The following is a 22,902-nucleotide window of genomic DNA, read 5'->3' as shown; positions in this document are numbered from 1 at the left end:
TGGTTTTGGTTATTATTGTATTTTTTTCCTAGTTTTTTCTTCTTTTTTCAGAGAGAAGTTTAAACAAATGTATAATATGTCACTGTCTCTCTGCCATGTTACACATGTATAAAATACAAGCTATTTGTTCCTCAAAGTGGCACTGTTGTTTCAGTGATTGACTTTATTGAAATATGAATTTAAATGAAGGTGAACTTGTTTGACAAGCCATTTTGCAATATCATGCATTAAAAAAAGGCAAAAAAAAAAAAAAAAAAAAAAAAAAAGAGAAGATACAAAACCCCTGAAATAACATTAACTACAGAGATGGCACAGAAGCTGTGTGTGAAGTTGCATTTAGATACATTTACACAGTTTATTGCTGCTGAGAGGGCATTAAATACATTTACATTACAATTGCATAATATGCAATTAATGTTTTAAACATAACATTCTGAATACAGAAATGAAATGTTTCTTGGATTATGAAAGTAATATCACCAGTCACCAGGTTATTGTTGTGATGAATGAGTCACTGGGCCCTATCATACACCCGGCGTAATGCAATGCCTAGTCTCAGGCTCAGACATCACACCACGGACCGTTGGCTGGACGTCTGATGCATATGGCACACTTAACTGGAAACACTTCAGAATTTTCAAAGTCATTATCTGGTTGGTTGAATTCTACAGGATGTCTGGGAGACGTGTGTGTCGCGTTCTTTAACGGTCCGCCTGGAAACAAATGCCATGAACCCCCTCATGGAAGAACAACTGTGACATTGTAGCGTTTACCAGGATCAGCTAAACATAGGATTTTCAAAAACATGTGAGGTTTGTGGCTCCATTGTTAGCAGTAAACTTGCACAAAGTTCTTGAATGAATAATTTATTAGATGCAGGCAGGTCTGTTATTGTAGGGACATTGATTTTACATTTTAACGCCCCTAAACATTACACAACAAAACAAACTGGTTGCATTACTACGGTTCTTGGCCAACAGACCTTTATCACACTTCCTTTATCCTTCGGTAAGCGAAGCAGTGTATCGCTACTTCCGGTACTATTGCAACGCAATCAAAACAAATGGCTGAATCCTCTCTGTGTTACTGCAGCGATCCGGCGGCTGTAATTCGAAATATCGACACCCTTACCTCAGTTTTCATGATTTCCCGACACAACAAGAATAGAGAAAGCATGGGTGAGACTGATAAGGCGGGATGAAAGATCATTCTTTTAAAAAAATACGTGGCATTCGTTCATGTGTGTAACACCTATGCATTTCCAAACTGAGGACGTTTACATCGCATATCTTCAACCTGCTGAAATGTTCCTATAAATATATTTCCCTTAAATAGCAAATGCACTCATGCCCATCTGTTCATCCATGGGTTTCATCCATCATGTCATCATGTTCATCCTGGTTTGTGTTCAGGCACAATGTTGAGGTGTTGCTATTTTGAGGCAGCTGAAAACGACTGCACCATTGACCAACAAACAGTCCAGACCAACAATCAATGGTGCAATATATATATATGAGAGGCTAGTGCTGTATCGTGAATAAGTCACACTTCGCGTCATGCCTAACAACACCCTTCAGCCGTGACTTATTCATGATACAGCATAGCCTCTCCTGCCTTATTGCTTTATATATATATATAGTTATATAGTTCTATATATTGTTATATAAAGGGTGCGTTAGTAATATACGCCTATAAGCGGGTGCACAATGCGTGTACACTCTGCTCATTACACACAAAAATAAAAGGATTATATTGTAAAAGATTATTATTGTGTACATAAAGATAAAAATGCATCTGGCTTTTAAAGAAATTGAGAGACACTCTGATTGGTATATTGCACATTATACCCAAAACACACCTGTCTTTTCTTTAGCAGTAAGTCCATTGCTTTAACTGCAAACTCTGACAAAAAAATTAAAAATAAATAAATAAATAACATGAAAGGCATAAAAATTGTATTATTATGAAAGTATATGTTTTGTTCCGGGGTGTATTCAAGTCCAATCAAACTGCGTCATCAGTCAAAAATCCCAGTGTTATCAGGATATATCAGGTTTCCTCATTCATGAAACTTTAGATCCGAGTTCAGATATGCTTCTGAAAACTTACAGACATAAATTTGTTGATTGATTTATGTTGGAAAGAAACTCTACAGGAAAGTGTACCTGGAAACCCCACAAAACAAACATACCAGGAAACAAAAAAAGGTTATGAAACTAAAGTATGGCATAAACAAAGGCATCAGCAGGTCAATAATTGGCTGGTTTGCATTTCCCCTTTAGACAGGGTTGATTGGTAGATGAAACTACATGATAGCAACAAGTTTGTTTGCTTGTGGTGTTTGTCCTCAGACGAAACTTAGGCCAAGTTATTTTCGAAATAACTTTAGGTCTTAATTTTAAATTAAAAAATGATTGGGGGTATAATAAAGATTTTAAAAACATTACGATAGCATTAAAAACTAGTTCATACACATTTATGCGATAACCCTCTCTGTCAGCTCAAAACTACTTTGGTGAAAATAAATTCACCAGACAATTCCAATGCCACTGCATTTATCTTAGCTTCCAAAAAAATCTGAAATAATAAACATTGATTGGGGGATTGTGAATGATACAATACGATCCCAAGTTGTTGGATCAAACAAACAGACTATTCCCACCCCATTCCCACTGGCTAGCAAGTTTGGGTCCCACAGTAAAAATCACATTTTTGGCAGGGTTCCCCTGGTAAAATTCACATTCCAGGGGGTATTTATCATGTAATTTGAAGCGACCCTTCAAATTACAAGAAAAACAAATCGCAACAACAGTGTAAAAGTAGCCCAGTTCCCGCAGATTTGGCAAGACTAAGTTGAGGAACAAAATTTGAAAAACAAAACATGAGATTCTTTGTTAATTGTTTGAATATTTAATTACAAAATGTGAGAACAGCACAGTTAGGTATTGTCACAAAAAATAAAGGAAAAAACAAACAAAAAAGGGCCATTGACTGATTTGAGCTTTGCTTTCAGCAGTCCTCCCCTGAAGTCCAGTGACGACCAGAGTGTGCAGTGCACTGGAACTACTTACCACTGTTGCACTCATAATATCATGTGACAACATTCATTTTAGCTTCTGTGTGTAGTAGCATCATGCCAACAGTAATTACAGTAGCTCATTAGACTGTCAAAATATTTTGAAAAATAATAGCTTCTTCTAGAACCTGTCATTAAAATGATGCATCAGCTATCTCATCTCACGAGATGCTGTGCATATTTTAGGGTGACATATAACACCTCATGTTACATTCATGCTTTTGGTTTGCTCATATTTATTTATATTTTATTAATTATGCATAGTGTCTTTTTTACACCAAGTGCAAATAGCCCATCTTGATGGCAGAGGCTAATAACAGACCAAATATAATTCCATAATTCTAAAAACACAGTGCTCAAGTTAAAAGAAGTTCAGTTTTGTGTGTGAAATGGCCTTGGGTTGGTGGGAAAGTTACTGATCAGATACATTATGGTTTTAGCTGAAAAATATTAAGTTATGACTGTTTTATAAGTTTACAAAATATTCAAAAAGTGGAAATCAAGTGGGTATTTGGGTATTTAATGAGGTTTTTAAGAAGCTGATGCATGATGACTTGGGTGAGCTTGCATTTATGGCTTTGTGATTAATTTAGTTTCATGAAACATCCCAGCATAAGCCTGGACATGAATTGAATTGAAATTATAGTGACACGCATCTAAATTGTCTGAGGTAAAACACATTTGCGTTGTGGAATTTTGTGCCTATATTCTAAATGAGCAGATGCAATTACTGCTAAAGGATCGTGTACACAGTAATAATGACAATGTGGTTCCTTCCTTGAGAAATTAAACCTACTGTTATATATGAATTCTTCCTTATTTTGTAATGCATACTAACCCACTTTTGTATCTCATACAGCTCATTCAAAAGTCATAAGTGATCATTGTATCATTGGCATAACATTATGAGCACTGACAGGTGAAGTGGATAACACTGATTCTCTCTTCATCACGGCACCTGTTAGTGGGTGGGATATATTAGGCAGCAAGTGAACATTGTCCTCAAAGTTGATGTGTTAGAAGCAGGAAAAATGGGCAAGCGTAAGGATTTGAGCGAGTTTGACAAGGACCAAATTGTGGTGGCTAGTCGACTGGGTCAGAGCATCTCCAAAACTGCAGCTCTTGTGACCCCCGTCCACCTCTGAAAGCACCAACAGTGGGCACGTGGGCATCAGAACTGGACCACGGAGCAATGGAAGAAGGTGGCCTGGTCTGATGAATCACGTGGATGGCCGGGTGCGTGTGCGTCGCTTACCTGGCACATGGCACCAGGATGCACTATGGGAAGAAGGCAAGCCGGCGGAGGGAGTGTGATTCTTTGGGCAATGTTCTGCTGGGAAACCTTGGGTCCTGCCATCCATGTGGATGTTACTTTGACACGTACCACCTACCTAAGCATTGTTGCAGATCATGTATACCCTTTCATGGAAACGGTATTCCCTGGTGGCTGTGGCCTCTTTCAGCAATGTGTCCTGGCACAAAGCAAAAATGGTTCAGGAATAGTTTGAAGAGCACAACGAGTTTGAGGTTTTGACTTGGCCTCCAAATTTCCCAGATCTCAATCCAATTGAGCATCTGTGGGATGTGCTGAACAAACAAGTCTGATCCCATGGAGGCTCCACCTCATAACTTACAGGACTTAAAGGATCTGCTGCTAACATCTTGGTGCAGATACCACAGCACACCTTCAGGGGTCTAGAGGAGTCCATGCCTCGACAGATCAGGGCTGATTTGGCAGCAAAATGGGGAGCAACACAATATCAGGAAGGTGCTCATAATGTTATGCCTGATCGGTGTATGTCAGCTGTATATAATGTGCCCAAAGTGTACTGCATACTTCAAAGAGCCATTGACTATTGTCATCTTTCTAAAGGAATCACAGCATACAATTTCTTATCAAGTACCCACCCTGTAAAATGATGACATTTTCTTATGAGATTGAGTTTTTCTTTGATGGGCCAAAAAACAAAAAGGAAAGAATCATCAAAAGATGAATGTGAAAGAGTTTAATTAAAAATTAAACATGCAAGAAGGATATAAATCAAAAAGGATACAAATCAACTGATGTCGTTCTTCTAAACATTTGTGAGATTGCAAAACGCCCTTTACCGCAACCTCTAATGAAGAATGAGGATGACTGAGAGTTGCATAACAGGCTATTTCTTGCTGTCTATCTGTCAGCCTGCTGTCTGTCTGTCTGTCTGTCTGTTGTTTAAAGTTATTGCTCCAGTACTAATGAATCCCTGTTTTTATGAAGCCTTATATGAAAGGCTATTCAACACCCAGAAGTGTTTACCTGTTGATATAATCCAAATAAACTTAAACTGGTGCTATTCACAACCATTTATTTAGGTTATTTTGCCAGGTTTTGGAAGTCGACAGCTAACAAACTCATTTTTACTCATTTTAAAGGTTAGAAAGGAAAAACGTGATAGTGAAGTGTGCTTTTCTCCTCCATCACGATAAGATTAGAGAACATGACCGAAGTGATGCTGATAGAAAAGAATGTGATAATTCAAGTACTGACAGCTATGAATTTGAAAGTAAGATGAAGGATACCTATAATGTGATCAAATGCGTTTGATTGGAATGCCGAGTTTTCCGTCACGAAACGGAAGAAAAAGTGACACGCCCACTACAGGTGAGATGCGGGGAGTATTAAAGGTGGGAATGAAGCCAAATCATCATTTTTTCTGCATATCGTCAGGTGAATCAAGTCGACGAGGTACAGTAAGTTTATTACCTTTATTACCTTTTTCTGATTTATTTCATTTCTCTTATCAAATTCTTATAATAAGGTTAAATTGTTATCCATTGTAATAATTTCTTGTTTGAATTTAGATGATTTTCTTGCTGGTGACTTGCCTTGCTGCTCTTCTGAGTCCTTCCGTCCACGGCGTGGGTGAGTGTAACTGAGGATCAACTTTACTGACTCAATGAATATCAGTTTCAATTTTGTATGACTCCCCTTAAGCTCTAAAAGCTTTTGAAACATTTTTCATGAAAATTCATGGTTTCATTTTTTTAATGCTGTCATTTCATCCCTGAAACAGATTGGTGCTACCACAAGCCAGAATGCAGTAAGTGTGATTTATTATTTATTAAAATATTCCACTACATAAAAGTTAATCTTATTATAAAATTTAAAAATGAACGTATTTAAAACTTGTTCTGAAGTGGATTTTTGTGACTCCTGATTTGTAATAGATTTTACCACCTGGCCCACAATTGCTACACAATTCTGTAATGGATCCAAGCAATCTCCCATCAATATCGTGACTGCAAGTGTTCAGGGAAATGCTAACCTGACCTCATTTAACTTCACTGGTTTTGATGACAACTCCACCTTCCTGAATATCGTGAACTCAGACGGCTCTGGTAAGGAGCGCTGCATACTGGGAACCTTAATTTCCTGATTATACCTGCATTTGTTCAATGCACAGTGTTTAGAGAATTAGACTGGTAACCTGAAGGTTGCCGGCGGGAAATGACTGAGGTGCCCTTGAGCAAGGCACCTAACCCCCAATCATTCCAAAAAATGGCTGAATAACTAAAACGTCCACGGTTTGCAGTATGTGTGTATGTTCATTACTCACCGCTCCTAATGTGTGGGCACTATGGATGGGTTAAATGGAGAGGACAATTTCTGAGTATGGGTTACCATACTTGGTCTTCACATGTCGCTTTTTACAAATTATACTGTTGTTGCTAAAATCATATATTTAGTAGATTTATTCAAAGTAGCTTCCAAATGAGGAATACCTACTAACAAAAGCAATCAGTCTTAGAAGTAACATGCTCAGAAAATACAAAAGTATGAGCAAGCACAGGGATCTAGATGAAGGATAAAAGTTGATTCCTTTTTTTATTCATATACCACGAGACTACGTATAGGGAACTGAAATTGGCAAAATAGGTAGTAGGGTGCAGATCAAGCATCAGTGATGCACAATGTCAGTTTAATTGTCCTGAAACTTGTATCTCATATGTCCATTGTCTTTCACAGTGGTGGCCAACCTGAATAGTAGTAAAGTGGCAGTGCAAGGAGGTGATCTTCCAGGTCTATACAACCCTACACAAGTCAGTATCCACTGGGGTAACAGCAGCTCCTCGAATGGCTCCGAACACACTGTGGATGGCAAACAATACTCAATGGAGGTATGAGTGAATTCTTTTTCCCAAATGCACTGCAACAGCCTGAGTATGTGTATGTGATCATTCACCATGTGCAATCTTTCTACATCTCATTTTGTCTCTCAGCTGCAAATTCTGAGTGTCCATTCGAAATACAACGGGAATGTGTCCGCTGCTCTAGCTGCTAATGACAGCACAGGATTGGCTGTTTTCAGTTTCTTCATTGAGGTGAGCAAGACCACATTTATTTAACCCAAAGGGAAAGTCAAACCCTAAAGTACATTTACTGTATGGCTTGGTTGTGTGCTCATGTGTATGAGCTATATTCCCATTTATCCAACAGGGAACTCAACAAAACCAAACCAATATTTGGGTAAACCTAACATCCATTTTGCAATTCATCTCTCGCCCAGGTAAGAAAATAGATAGTTGATGATAGTTTTCCCCAAAATAGACGTCATCATTTACTCGTCACCCTCATGTCGTTCCAAATCTCTCTGTCCCCATTGGAACACAAGATAAGATATATTGAAGAATGTTTCAATATTTTTTGTCCATACATTGAAAGTCATTGGGGTCCAAAACAACACTGGCATTCATTGTATGGACAAAAAACACAACGAAATATCTTCATTTGTTTTCCACAGAAGAAAGAAATTCATTAAGGTTTTGGAACGACAGTGATTTTTCATTTTTGAGTGTCTCAAAAACATTTTCAACTGTGTGAAAGGTCTTTTATGCACTTCATGCATTAAAAATGTGGTAATATTTAATCTCTCTTTATCAATATGATTTAACAACAAACTGAAGACAGGCAAGTAGTTTCCTTACACCCTCTTGACTTTTTGTATATTTAGGTGCTCAAATCCCCATCTTGATTCCAGTCACACTGAACAGTCTGTTTGAAGGGGTGGACAGGACTAAATATTACCGTTACCGAGGCTCCCTAACCACACCCACCTGCAATGAAGTTGTGATCTGGACTGTGTTTAAACAGCCCATCAATGTCAATCAGAATTTGGTAAGTCAAGGCAACTCTATGGTAGAGGAATTCATAAAATTCATACATCAACATTCTTCATATTCTGAGTTAAAAAAACCACTCAATTGAATTTATTCCTCCAAACAGATCAACCGCTTCAGCACAGATCTCTTTTTAAATGCAGACAAAACAGTTCAGATGACCAACAACTTCAGAGGAGTTCAGCCCTTGAATGGCAGAGTTGTGACATCACAGGTGGTAAATTCCACAGCACCTTCATCTGTGGCCACATCCACTTTATCTATCATCACAGCCCTTCTCTTGTCAAGCTTGTTCTGACAACATTGTTTTCTGCAGAGCTGCTTATAGCTGATTCGACTTTTTCGTAATTGATGAATATTGCAAAACTGTCACTGAATTAAATTGAATCTGAATAACTGAATGGATGAAGTGGATGAAGTGATGAAGTGAATAATGACACTATTTTCCTCTGTAGTGCTCCTTATAGCTGAACTGAACTCATAATTAATGAACTTTACACAGTTATTGAACTAAACTGAATCAACACCAAACTGACCTCAGCTGAATAATGACACTTTTTTTAGTTCTGCTTTAATAGCAGAAATTTAATTATTTGCATCATTAATCATTATTTTCCTGTTTATCTCTGCTGCTGCTTTAAAACATTCTGTATTGTATACAGTGCTTTATAAATAAATGTATCTTGACCTGGCTATATGAGCTTATTTATTCATTAATATCTCTTGTACATTATGTGTCAGCTTTATTGATCGTTCTTGATCATAGTTGACGTTTTCTGTAACATGTTAATTTTATAATTTTTTAATATCTTGATACTGAACTGTTCTTATTTCTACCCATTGTATTTTTCTACACTTTTTGATGTTTGTGATGATAACATGAGTGTCACCATTGTGTTCAGGTTTAGTTAAGTTCATTGACTCTAACCTTTATATGAGGCTTATAGTATGGTATCTAAGAATTATATTCAACATGAGATGATTCTGTAGTATTTAAGAGGATTCATGTTTTTTTAAGTCTAAAGTATGGCAGCTATGGCAGACCTAAGTTATTAAAATTAAAACATTGATAAAAAGGCGGTCCAAAAGATCATTCTGTCTTTATTGATTCAACTAGTAAACTCTTTTATTTGCTCTAATGTATATTATGTTAGAGGAAAAAATAAAGTCTGTCATGTTTTCAGTCTGATAGCCAGTGTTTAATTTCTCTCAAGCTCCACTTATAAAATACTTTCTTGTAATGTTTTATGGCGTTGTGTGCGGAGATTCTCTTCTGAAAGATGGCACAGCCTAGAGGAAAAACTGTCTGTAATATGGTCTCTTCATGCTGGTAAATAACTTGAGTGATCATTTTGGGCTTGTGTATTCAAACTTCAGTTTTGTAAGTAGTTGGATTTAAAGTACTTCAAAGATGGATACCAGTGAAACACACAATATTTTGAAGAATGTTTCAACTGTTATACAGTGAAATTCAGTTGGGTAAAAAATGGCACTGACATTCATTGTATGGACACAAATCACAGAGAAATATCTTCGTTTTCCACTGATGAAAAAGTCATAGAGGTTTTGGAATGACAGGGTTTCCATCCAAACATGAAGTGAATCCATTCAAAGTTCACAAAAGACAAATGCAAATTAAGTACATTTCAATCAAGTTTGAGCAGATCAAGTTTGAGCAGATCAAGTTTGAGCAGATTTTGTAACCTAGTAACCATCACTAAATAAATACTGTGACAGGGCGTTCATGAAGGGTTCGTCTAGACCAGGGGTGTCCAATCCTGCTCCTGGAGGGCCACTGTCCAGCAGAGTTCAGCTCCAACCCTAATTAAACACAACTGAACCAGCTAATCAAGGTCTTACTATAGGCTAGAAACCTCCAAGCAGGTGTGCTGAGGCAAGTTGGAGCTGAACTCTGCAAGGCATTGGCCCTCGAGGACCGAGTTTGGACACTCCTGGTCTAGTGGGGTGTCCAAAATCGATCCAGCAGCATTTAGCTCCAACTTGCTTCACACCTTGCCTTGACACCCTGGTCTAGACACCTCAATAAGAAAACAATAAACAAAAACTCTTATCACCTTTATGCGTCACAAATGTGAGAGGACAAGTCTGAAAAACCTGCAACACTCCAGTACAAAAGTGCACACTATCGATCTACGGCAAGCCCAGAGGGAAAAATGCATTGCACACATATATATATGATAAGCACCAGTACATCCAGAATTACAACTGTTTACGATCAGTCACAAGGGTCTAATGTTTGCTACATCAGAATTTATTTGGAAATGTGTTTCCATCTCCCATTATTCCCATTATTAACTCTTTTTCACACAAGTCAAAAACCACCTGAAGCAAGCATAACTTTTTTTGTGAATTAAGAGATTTTGGGGATTTTAATCTAAATGTGGTGTTTCCATCACTCGTTTCTGATGCAATACTTCAAAATGCGCATAAAAAAACAGGGTGATGGAAACAGCTAATGATGACAGTTCTTGCTTTTTTTTGAGTGAATCTTTTAAACATTTTATTCAGGTAGAGTCTTTTGTGCTCTTCATACCAATAAAAATGTGGTGTATTTGGTTAATCTCTCTAAACACACTCTTGACTTTTTTTTGTATTTTGTGGTGGTACAATCTCAAACATCATGAATCAAATCACACTGGAAATTCTGCTTAAAGGGGTGGACAGGATTAAATACTACTGTTACCAAGGCTCCCTGACCACACCCGACTGCAATGAAGTTGTGATCTGGACAAGATCCTATCAAAGTCAGTCAGGACTTGATAAGTCAAGGCAACTCTATGGTAAAGCAATTCATAAAAATCATATATTGCATAAAATCTATTATTGGAGAACAACATTCATCATATTCTGAGTTAAAAATTCACTCAATTGAATTTATTTCTCCAAACAGATCAACCTCTTCAGCACAACTCTCAATTTCAGAAGAGGAAGCTTCAGTTCTGATGACCATCTACTTCAGAGGAGTTCAGCCCTTGAATGGCAGAAATGTGACATCACAGGTGGTAAAATCCTTTCATAATTGACGAATGTTGCAACATCGACACTGTTATTAAACTGAACTGAATCATTGAACTGATGAAGTGAATAACAACACAACTGACTTCTGTAGAGCTCCTTATAGCTGGATTGAACTCATAATTAATGAACTTTACACAGTTATTAAACTAATCTGAATCAACATCGAACTGACCAGCTGAATAATGACACTGTTGTGTGTTTTTTTAATTCTGTTTTAATAAATGATCATTATATTCCTGTTTATCACTGTAATGCTGATTTGAAACTATCTGTATTTCATAAAGTGCAATATAAATAAATGTGATTTGAGTTTGTTTTATTAATTTAATATATCTTGTAAATTATGTGTCAGCTTCATTGATCGTGTTTGATCATGGTTGACGTTTTCCGCAATATAATTTTTTGTATCTTGTTACATGGAGAGACAAGATTTAAGATAGTAGTTGATACTTAACTGTTGCTTTTTTTAAACAATTTGCCATCTGTGAAAATAACATGAAGCCTAGAGTTAGAAAATATATAGTTTTTTTTATATAAAACACTTAGTTTAAAACAGCTGAAGTCACGAAGGCTGCTTATGTTTTAGCTATCTGTAATTATATTCAACAGTAGATGATTCTGTAGTTTTAAGAGGATTTAAGTTCTAAATATCTAAAACATGACAGCTATGATAGACCTCAGTTATTAAAATGAAAACAAAAAAGTTCAAAAAAGTTTGGAAACTTGAACATTTTTAATGGTCTTGAAAGAAGTCTCTTCTGCTCACTATAGGCTTCTTTATTTGATCAAAAATACAATAAGAAGAGAAATATTGTGAAACAATATTACTGTTTAAAAGAACTGTTTTCTATTTGAATATATCTTAAAATGTAATTTATTCCTGTGTTGCAAAGCTGAATTTTCATCATCATTATACTCCAGTCTTCAGTGTCACATGACCTTTCAGAAATCATTCTAATATACTGACTTGCTGCTCAAGAGACTTTTCTTATTATAATCAATGTTGAAAAAAATGTTGAAATCTTCTTCGTATTATTAATATTATTATTTAATTTATTTATTAATATTATTTATTTATTTTTTTGCTGCATAATATAGCCTATAAATGATCAAAACCACATGGAATTGACATTAATTTATTTTGGAACACATGCTATTCATCATTTAAGCTTCATGACTTCTAGGGGTGGAGACCTGCTTCACCTGAACCCAACTGGCCTTAATTAGCTTAATCAGACATCCTAAAGGGCAACACCTGTCAGTATTTGGTGTTTGAAATCACCCTAAGCTTGTTTGTTCCTTTTAAAGCTTTTGAGTATAATGCTGTTGGAGTAATTGTGCTGAAGTAGAGTTTTGCAGATTTAATATTGCTGGGGTTTTGGTTGTTTGTTGGAAGAGAAGAACCTGTCTGATCTAGTGAAATTTTGTTTAATTAACTAAAATGGTAGGATAACTGGGATAACTTCCAATTGACTGAATCTTTAAGATCTGGCTAAAAAAATAAAGACATTTAAGTGAATGAGAATAGGTGAAGTTTGTAACATTGTCCTTTTGTATTTTCCTCTCCTTCAAGCTGAATGATTGGTTTATGACCTGCCTTGCAGCTTGTTTGTTGTCTGTGTCATACAGCGCACCACTGTCTGTGGGTAAGATGTGATCATGTGACTTGGTTCCCAAACTTCTGTAATTCAATTGTTTGTTTGCTTCTTTCAAAAACTTAATTCAGTGTGTTAATTTTGCTGCATTTGTGCTCCTCAGCTTGGTGTTATGATAAGCCGTCATGTAGTAAGTTCTTCTTTCAACCTTTTAATTGCTATAGTTCCTTTCATGGCACAGAATAATTCAGTGAGCTTTGATTTAACATGTTTTCTGTGTCTCAGGTGACATCACATGGCCCATAATTGCCAAAAAAGACTGTAATGGCACTCAACAGTCTCCAATAGACATCATAACTGCCAATGTCCAGGCTAATGCTAATCTGACCTCATTCAACTTCACTGGCTACGATGACAAAACGACCTTAACCGAGATCAAAAACACTGGCAAGACAAGTGAGTACATGTTCGAATGCATAACTGACAATAAAGAGCTTTGTTTATCTCCTCTCAGCATGCAGGAGTTATCATCTTTTCAGACAGAACATACAGATAACCTCTGCATGTTGTATTTTGGCTTTACTCCACAGTCAAAGTTACACTTAATCACACAAGAATGCATGTGGAAGGAGGGGATCTGCCAGGCTCGTTTGCCAGTAAACAGTTTCATCTCCACTGGGGTAATGGCAGTGCCATGCCTGGATCTGAACACACTGTGGATGGCAAACAATACCCGATGGAGGTATGAAAACCGTACAGACTAAAACAACTTTTAGCAGTCTTTTTTTACTCATTTGTCCTGCCCATCTGTTTCAGCTGCACATAGTGAATAAGTTTGAACATAACGGGTCAACTCAGTTAGCTGCTCTTGGTTTCTTCATCGAGGTATGTTTCTAATTACAAATAAATGATTTGAGACCGTTTTAGTTGAGGTTTTTTCTTTTTTGTATTGAACCCACAGGCCACTAATGACACTGGTAAACCAGAGAGCTGGAAGACTTTGACATCCTACCTGGCAAAAATTGCAAATGCAGGCAAGTCACAGGCTGCAAAAGTACCACATACAGGACTTGTTGCTTTATTTGGTAACACTTTAGTATAGGGAACACATTCTTTAACAACAACTTTAAAAACCTTTCCCTCCAACTCAATTTACTGCTTATTTAATGTGCTTAATGCTAATAAACGGCTTTTTTTTTTTTTTTTTTTTTTTTTTTTTTTTTTTAAATGAAGTTAAGTATTCCCTGATGTGACTTCCTGAGTGCAAATTTCTAATGGCCTTCCTGTTTCTCAGGTGATAAAGCATGCATCACTGAATATATCTCTATGGATGATCTGCTTCCTGGAGTGGACAGGACGAAATATTACCGTTATCTTGGCTCTTTGACCACACCAAACTGTAAAGAAGGTGTGGTGTGGACCATCTTTAAAGACCCTGTCAAAGTCAGCCAGGATTTGGTAAGGCTAGACACTAAATTAAGGTTCTTTATTGCTGTTGATGGCTCCATGAAGAACCAATTCTTTTATTTTTCCCCTCCTAAACATTAGATTGACCTTTTCAGCAAGAGGGTTTATGTCAACACTGCGACCGACTCCCCTCTAATGGTGGACACGTTCAGGGGTGTACAGCCTGTCAACGGCAGGATCGTGTCGTCACAGGTGGCAGGTACCGGAGCTACCGGTCCTATATCCCAAACGGCATCTAACTTTGACTTTCTAGACCTCTCTTTTGAGTGTCATACCCCTGAACCTTACCCTGCATTTGAGTTCCCAACTGACGCATACTAGTAGGATTCATAACATTGTCAGCCATCTGACTTGAAGTGTCATTATTTTTAAGTAATATTTTAATGAATTGTAAAAACAACTTTAACTTGTTCCAGATTTGTCAGGTATGGATCTTTCATATTTGTTTGTGTTTTATGGTATCCTGTATGTTCATGTATGTGTATCTCTGTCCAACACTACTTTTAACAAGTTACTATTCAACTAAAGCTCAAGAGCTGCTGTTTTACTGGTGTATGTACAGTATGAGGTTTTGTATGGTGTTTTTTGCAAACATGTTTGACATGCACTATTTGTTTTGCTGTTAAGACATTTTGTCACTGGTTTTGCACTTCAGAATGTGACACAACTAATGCTTTTAGAGCTGTAATGTAGTTGTTTGAAGGTATCAAGTCTCCATCTGTGTAGACGGGAGCTAAATTTGGTTGAAACGTGGTTGTATACTTGTCAAGTTGCTGTTCTTGGTTTAAGTAATTCAAGAATGTCTACAATTTTTAAAGTTGTCTTGATCTAGCAGATGTGCTTGTTTTGACCGTCATTAATGGCACTTGTCTGTAGTCAGGGTTTTTCCCACTGATCTGGAGTATTACTCCGGTTTATCCATTTATGCACAAGGGGTTGGTTTTTGCCTTTTTTAAACGAGCATTTATCTTGTCGTTGCACCAAAATGTGACTGAGTTGTCAAAACAATGTCTTTAATTCATACTTGATCCAACTAATTTGTAAACCCTTTTTATTCGTTTTAATGTATATTGAGGAAAAAATCATGTTTTCAGTTGGACAGCCAGTGTTTTAATTTCTCAAGCTCCACTTATGAATTTCTTGTAATGCTTTATGGAGTTGTGTGAGGAGATGGTCTTCTGAAAGATGCACAGCTTGGAGGAAATACTGTCTTTTTAATGTGGTCTCCATGTGGGTCAACGACAGTGACTAGTTTTAGGCTTGTGCATTCAAATGTCAGTTTAAGTAGTTTGAGTGAACTAGATCTTTAAGACCTATTCCTGACTCCAAACCCTGTCAGCCCAAATACCAGGCTGTCCATTTTTAATATATAGTCCACATTTGAAGTGGATCAAAAAGTTCAAAGTTGTCAATTTATTTTTTTTTTTTTTTTTTTTTTTTTTATTTAAGAAATTATCAAAGTAAACTGCCATTAATATGGCCATGAAATGATCTTATTGTAATGAAGTTTAGTGGGATTTAATAACCGATTCTAAACGGTGTTCATTAAAATAAGGTATGTTTAAAAGACCTTCTAAACATTTTGTCAGAATTGTAGAATTAGTTCATGACTAAATGAATATTTCAGATTGTATTGGTATGAATTCAAATATATAAAAATGAAGTCAATATTAAAGTGATGTAGCATTAACAATGAGGAAAGTGTATAAATGAACATCCTGGTTTCACAGAGGTAGGATTAGGCCTTAGTTCAATCACTTCAGTAGCTTTTAAAAACATGCCTTTAGGAAAAAAATCATTACTGGTGTGCATCTTAAGACACAATATCACTGATATAATTTAAGAGATGTCAGTGTAAGTTAAAACGGCTCAAACATTGCATTTTCAAAGCATTTTAGTCTGATTTAAGCCTTGTCTGTGAAACTGAGCAAATGTTTCCCAAGATAACCCCCAAGATTTGTTCTGCAGAAATTCCTACAGATTTGTAGTGACGCATGTAAGTGACTTGTTTGTTTACAAATCCTAAAACAGACTCCAGTAACCCACCACTCTTCTTTCATCAGCTTTGCCATTAATTATAAAATTTATCTGAACTTAAGAGTTGTTTTAATATCAGTTTTAGCGTTTTTCTAATGAGCTACTTTAACTTAAATGTGTTTCTATCTAAATACTGATGACTGGATATTACAACTGGTTGTCTTTAACATTTCTTTCCCTAATAAAAATGAATACTTTTAAATGTGACACTTTCATAATGGTAAATATTACAATATGACAGCACAACAATGGTGATCATCAAAAATGATAAGCCTAATACAATAAAAATAAGGTCATATAGACCATAACAGTCTCAGAGGTAAGAAGTGGATTATGTTTGTCTTTTCACCCTGGTATGCAAGGCAAATGTTGGATCACAATAATTAGGAACCACAGTTTCCACAAATCCCTTCACTCAATTGGGATGTCTTTTATCTCTTTTATTCTGGACGGCGACGGCAAGGGCAGTGACTGTAACATTCAGTGTATTTTGCAGTATTAAACACGTATTTATACCAGTTTCATCAGGCTCTGTAAATTCTTCAAAAAGAACACAAAGAATGTCCCTCTCAGCTGCCATAGTTGCAACTCCTGTGTCTTCAGAACAGGGTGTTCAACGCACCACCGTTTCCGTTTAAAAAAACAGTTTGCAACATTTTGTCAGGGCTGAATGCAGCCCTGATGCATACTGGACATCAAACTACCTGTCAGGGGGTGGAGTATAATAGTGACATCATCAAACACCTGAACCAAATGGGTCTTAATCATACCTGGTACCACGTCACAATTTAATCACATTGAAGACTGTCCACAGTCATATGTTTGCACATTTCAGGACTTTGAAATCCTTTGAAAATAAAACTTTCAGACACACTGTAGTTTTCCAAAAGGGTTTTGTAGAGTCAATACAGGAACCAGGTTTTGGCTTTTAATCAGAAGAGAGGCAGCCAAGTGCAATATTCAAGGACTGGTAAAGTCAATTTAATTGACTAAAATGGTAAGATAACAGTTTATGTATTCACAAATATGTGACATAAAAAGAATTCACTGAAATGGCATTTAATCTGTGTGATGTTTAATGGTTTGTTCTTTGAAATATCTTTTAATTTGATGAATCCATTAGTTGAAAATTATATAACAGATCAGAGTGTTTGCATTATTTATTTATTTTTGTTGTTGTTAGATGAATGCTTTCATGGCCTGCCTTGCAGCTTGTCTGTGGCTGTTGGTACCCACTGCATCAACCTCTGCACGTAAGAGTTTGTTCGTCATTTAGTTGTGTTGCCATTTCTCTGAATAATGTTACTTCACTGTATATTGTCACGTTTCACACATTGTCTCTTTTCATTTGCCTTTTTTCAGCGTGGTGTTATAACAGCCCATCCTGTAGTAAGTTGTCCTGGTACCCCCCAATACTTTAACCTAAATAGTACCATAACGGAGTTAATTTTAATTACAACAAAGATAGGCCTAATTAATTTAGGGGACAGATGGGGGCAGTTGTGGCCTAATGGTGAGAGAGTTAGACTTGTAACAGTGCTCTCATTACCCACAACTGAGCAAGGCACCTAACCCCAAATAGCTCCCCAGGTGCCGTACCAAAAAATGGCTGCCCACTGCTCTGGATTTGTGTTCACTGTGTGAATGCACTTGGATGGGTGAAATGCAGAGCACAACTTCAGTGTATTGGACACCATAGGCTACTTGGCTCACTTCACTTCACTTCACTTCACTTAAAACGTAATGTTCACTCTGAACAAGTAAACAAAATACTTCACTGTTATCTTGGAATCAGAGATTAAAAATGTTTTGATACGAATAGTGGTTGCGAGGATGTTTAGAATATTTTTTTTTTCTGCATCTCAGATGATGTCACTTGGCCCACAATTGCAAGTAAAGACTGTAATGGCACTCAACAGTCTCCAATAGACATCATAACCGCCAGTGTCCAGGCTAATGCTAATCTGACCTCTTTCAACTTCACTGGCTACGATGACAAAACGACATTAACTGAGATTAAAAACACTGGCACGACAAGTGAGTAGATCTTTTTATTGTCTTTTAATTTATTCTAGTTTTGTGCAAGACAGGTTTATTCACACAGAATGTTTTTTGCAGTGTAAAGCGTGAGAACCAGGGCATTGGAACGAAAAAACAAAAAAAAACTAAACTGAGTGGCTGTTTACTCAATGCCATTTTCAACAAAAATGCATTTTGGCTGCTCATTTACATGACAACATTTTCAAAGGTTTCAAAGTTTTTGAAAATTATACAGTTATCAGTGTAAACTACAAAAATGCGAATTTGTGAAAATGGTCAGGTCATGTGCGTGCATATTACGTGTTAAGTCTATGGGTGCTTAATTTCTTTACAAAATGACATCGCCACCTACTGGCCTGGCAGTATAATATTACAGTTTTAATCGTTTTCGCCGATCCGTGTGAAAGGGGATCGTTTTGACAATGTAAGCTAAAAATGCGAAGGAGGAACTTTCCATTTTTATTACGTTGTGAAAATGTACCCTAAAGCTCTAGAGATGCATTTAACTTTTTTTAACTTGACTGCCACATTTTTGTCATGCCCAAGACTCTGCAAAAGAGATGATCGCAACAGTCAAACACGTCATGCTTGCTTGTTTACATTGAAAAGCAATTGAAAAGCAGCATGGTGGAGTGAAGACGCGTTCTGTGTGAACGGCCCTTTAGGGGCGCATTTTTGCGGTTAAGAACTCTAGATGTGGGTCAGAAGTGAAAAACAGAAGGTCTAGAGAGTGTTTTTTTTTTTTTTTTTTTTTTTTTTACAAGTTGAACATTTTAACTTGTGCTGCGTGGTTCTTTTAAAAAAAAAAAAAAACATTCATCAATTATGAAAATTAACCATGGTTTTACTACAAATACAACAAAAAAAACCCTATACTATATTAACTATAGTTAATATAGTTAAACCATGGTAACCACAAATTAACCATGGTTTTACTATACTAACCATATAGTTAAACCATGGTATTTGTTGTAAAACTGTGGTTATACAAATGGTAATCAATCTGCCAAAATAACATGGTTGGTACACCATGCATGTCCCTTTAAATGCAAATGAGCTGCTGGTCCTGGCCCGCTTTCCAAAAGAGGGCAGAGCTTTAACGGCTCATTCTTCAGTTGTTCAACAACAAAGCTGGAGAATCTCACGCAGCCAAAATGTTGATTGTCAGTAACGGTGTTCAGCCTTACATTGTTCAAACCGGAGTCCACACTGATGGAGAGACTCAGGAAGAAGTTACAACATTTAGAATGAAACTGGATGTTTCTGAATGGTTAGTGGATAAATTTATGCAGTTGCTGTGGAGTTGATTCAACTCATCGATTAGCATGTGCCGTCATGTTAATCTTTTGTGCAAATCCAGCGTTGAATTGACCCTCGTTTGTGAAGCAGTCCATTGCATTGAAAAAAACTATGGAAAAGTAGCACAGTAGAACAGAAAAACGTGTTCTGTGTGAATGGCCCGTTACTGATCCTTTTGATAAGAAACGGGCTAGAAACAGAATCTCGCGGTGCTCAATTTGTTGTGGTTTTGCTCTACAGTCAAAGTGACACTTGATCAAAAGAGAATGCATGTGGAAGGAGGGGATCTGCCAGGCTCATTTGCCAGTACAGAGTTTCATCTCCACTGGGGTAACGGCAGCGCCATGCCTGGATCTGAACACACTGTGGATGGAAAACGATACCCTATGGAGGTATGAATATATGGTAATGTAATATAATAAAGCTTTTGTTTTTATTACTGTTCTTATAAAAGGTCTTGCATCTCAGTTGCATATTGTAAATAAGGCTGAGCGTAATGGCAGTATGACTGGTGATCCAGAATTGGCAGTTCTTGGTATCTTCATTGAGGTATGTTGCCTTTTCCTTTTTTTTTTTTTTTTTTTTTTTTTTTTTTTTTTTTTTTTCCTCTTCCCCAAGTGTTTCAATTGTAATGCCACCCACAGGCCTCTAATGACATTGGGAAACCTATGAGCTGGAAGAACTTGACTTCTTATCTTCAGAAAATTGCCAATGCAGGTTTGGCCATGATCTTACAAGTATGAGTAAAGTGGATGCATAAAATATGCTGGTAATGTTCATAAATGCACTAATTATGTCTAAGGTGATAATGAACGCATTTACCACAATATCTCCATGGATGATCTGCTTCCTGGAGTGGACAGGACTAAATATTACCGTTATATTGGCTCTCTGACCACACCAAACTGCACTGAAGGTGTGGTGTGGACTATCTTTAAAGATACATTCAAAGTCAGCCAGGATTTGGTAAGTCTAGGCCTAAATTTAAGATTTGAGTTTGATTTGCACAGTTACCATCGATTTAGATTAACACTTTAATTTTCTCTAAATACATTGCACATCACCTCATTTCTCCAAGAGTTTAAAAATGGTTTGTTTTTGAGGATTCAGTCTCTCTAAACCCCTCCCTCCTGATAGCCTACTCTGCTCTGATTGGTCAGATGGCCTATTCTGTTGTGATTGGTCTACCGCTCACAGCGTGTCAGAAATGAAACGGCAATCATATCTGAATTTCAGCAAGTAGTTTTTAAAAAAAATGCCATGTACCCATTTCATTTATGTATGACTGACATATGCATTACATTCCGTTTATTTAACTGTACTCCAAACGGATTGAAAATTTTACATTTTAAAATTAACATTTTTAAAATCTTAATTTGACCTAAATTCTTGAGTGCAATTGGAATAAAATGAGACCTCATTTTTAATTATCTTTGGCTTCATTAAATTGCTTCCGTTTCTCTAGATTGACCTCTTCACTACGACTCTGTACATCAACACGACCACCAACTCTCCTCTAATGACCAACACTTTCAGGGGTGTTCAGCCCGCCAATGGCAGGATTGTGACGTCACAGGTGCCAGGTACCAAAACTACTGGCCTGCTTACACCAACTAGGCTGACATCAACTACAAAACCAACTACAACATCAACCGCAAAACCAACTACAACATCAACCGCAAAACCAACTACAACATCAACCGCAAAACCAACTACAACATCAACCGCAAAACCAACTACAACATCAACCGCAAAACCAACTACAACATCAACCGCAAAACCAACTACAACATCAACCGCAAAACCAACTACAACATCAACCGCAAAACCAACTACAACATCAACCGCAAAACCAACTACAACATCAACCGCAAAACCAACTACAACATCAACCGCAAAACCAACTAAACCAAGATCAAGCGCTACAAACCCATCCCAGGCTCTCGTGTGGCCACTTGGGAGTCTTGTAATCCTGTACTACATCATACCTTTGTTCTAAAATTGGTCCATGAAATTAAGATACTTTTTAACTGATGACTTTAGACCTGATGGTATAATCCATTTGATTAAAAAAAACACACACAAAAAAAAAACACACCATGTAAAGTAATGTAAATTTTATCTGCTTTAGTGTATAGTTCTTATTGTCAAGGTTTATTAATGTTGTGGAAAGATTTGTGTTTTTCAGTTAAATGCTAGTTTCCTCACACTCAGTTTGTTCCCTGCAACTGTTTCATATGGAAGTGGATGTGTTGCAGGTTGTATACTGATTTTAGTGCAAAGTTTTGAGAACATTTGAGCTTCAGTTTGTGAAAACCAGTCATTTTCATGTTGTGATTTCTACTCCTTGCATTTTTAAATGCATATTCATTTGTCACATGGAAAAACTTCATTAAAATGAATAATTGTATCAAATTTACTGTTCTTTTGTGCTTGTTTTATTCTTTGTCATTTTATGAAGATTGTCATTTATTACTCACCCTGATGTTGTTCCACAGCCGTACGACCTTCATTCATCTTTGGAACACAAATTAAGATATTTTTGAAATCTGAGAACTCTGACTCCTCCATGTAGACCATAATTTAACCACCAGTCAAAGTCCAGAAAGGAACTAAGGACATGGTTAAAATAGTCGATGTGACAGCAGTGGTTCAACCTTAATTTTATGAAGCGACGAGAATACTTTAAATATGAAAGTGTGGGGTTTTTTATTTTTTTTATTATTTTTTTTATTTTATTTTCTCAATAATATAAATGCAACAAAAGACAGCAGAGAAATCAGAAGTAAAAGGGTTAGTTCAACCAAAATTGAAAATGTAATTTATTACTCACCCTCATGTCGTTCCAGACCTTCGTTTATCTTCGGAACACTAAGATATTTTAGTTGAAATCTGATGGCAGTGAGGCCTGCATAGCCAGCAATGACATTTCCTCTCTCAAGATCCATAAAGGTACTAAAAACATATTTCAGTCAGGTCATATGAGTACAGTGGTTCCATATTAATATTATAAAGTGCCGAGAATATTTTTGGTGCGCCAAAAACACAAGATAACGACTTATATAGTGATGGCCGATTTCAAAACACTGCTTCAGGAAGTTTGAGCATTCTGAATCGGCATGTCAAATCTGAAATCGGCCATCACTATCGCTATAAATATCTTAATTTGTGTTCCGAAGATGAACGAAGGTC

General features: G+C 36.7%; 2 protein-coding genes across 2 annotated transcripts; both read left to right on the top strand.

The window, feature by feature from the left end:
• Positions 1-5,755: 5,755 nt before the first annotated feature.
• On the top strand, positions 5,756-8,926 carry LOC125255249 (carbonic anhydrase 4-like). Its single transcript, XM_048170298.1, has 9 exons — positions 5,756-5,801; positions 5,918-5,978; positions 6,130-6,156; positions 6,284-6,454; positions 7,083-7,234; positions 7,337-7,438; positions 7,554-7,623; positions 8,068-8,231; positions 8,340-8,926. The coding sequence occupies exons 2-9, from the start codon at positions 5,918-5,920 to the stop codon at positions 8,529-8,531; spliced, it is 939 nt and encodes a 312-aa protein (XP_048026255.1). The 5' UTR covers positions 5,756-5,801; the 3' UTR covers positions 8,532-8,926.
• Positions 8,927-12,547: 3,621 nt separating this feature from the next.
• LOC125255965 lies at positions 12,548-22,123 on the top strand. The gene is made up of 18 exons (XM_048171576.1): positions 12,548-12,716; positions 12,846-12,918; positions 13,031-13,057; positions 13,153-13,323; positions 13,458-13,609; positions 13,684-13,752; positions 13,829-13,901; positions 14,162-14,325; positions 14,416-14,654; positions 14,846-14,912; positions 17,555-17,624; positions 17,734-17,760; positions 18,238-18,408; positions 19,951-20,102; positions 20,179-20,259; positions 20,355-20,427; positions 20,513-20,676; positions 21,176-22,123. Exons 1-18 carry the CDS (start codon positions 12,714-12,716, stop codon positions 21,707-21,709), a joined length of 2,310 nt encoding a protein of 769 aa, XP_048027533.1. The 5' UTR covers positions 12,548-12,713; the 3' UTR covers positions 21,710-22,123.
• Positions 22,124-22,902: the final 779 nt, after the last annotated feature.

Source organism: Megalobrama amblycephala, linkage group LG20, assembly GCF_018812025.1.
Source record: "Megalobrama amblycephala isolate DHTTF-2021 linkage group LG20, ASM1881202v1, whole genome shotgun sequence".
Taxonomy (NCBI): Eukaryota; Metazoa; Chordata; class Actinopteri; order Cypriniformes; family Xenocyprididae; genus Megalobrama; species Megalobrama amblycephala.
This window is presented reverse-complemented; position numbering and strand designations above follow the sequence as displayed.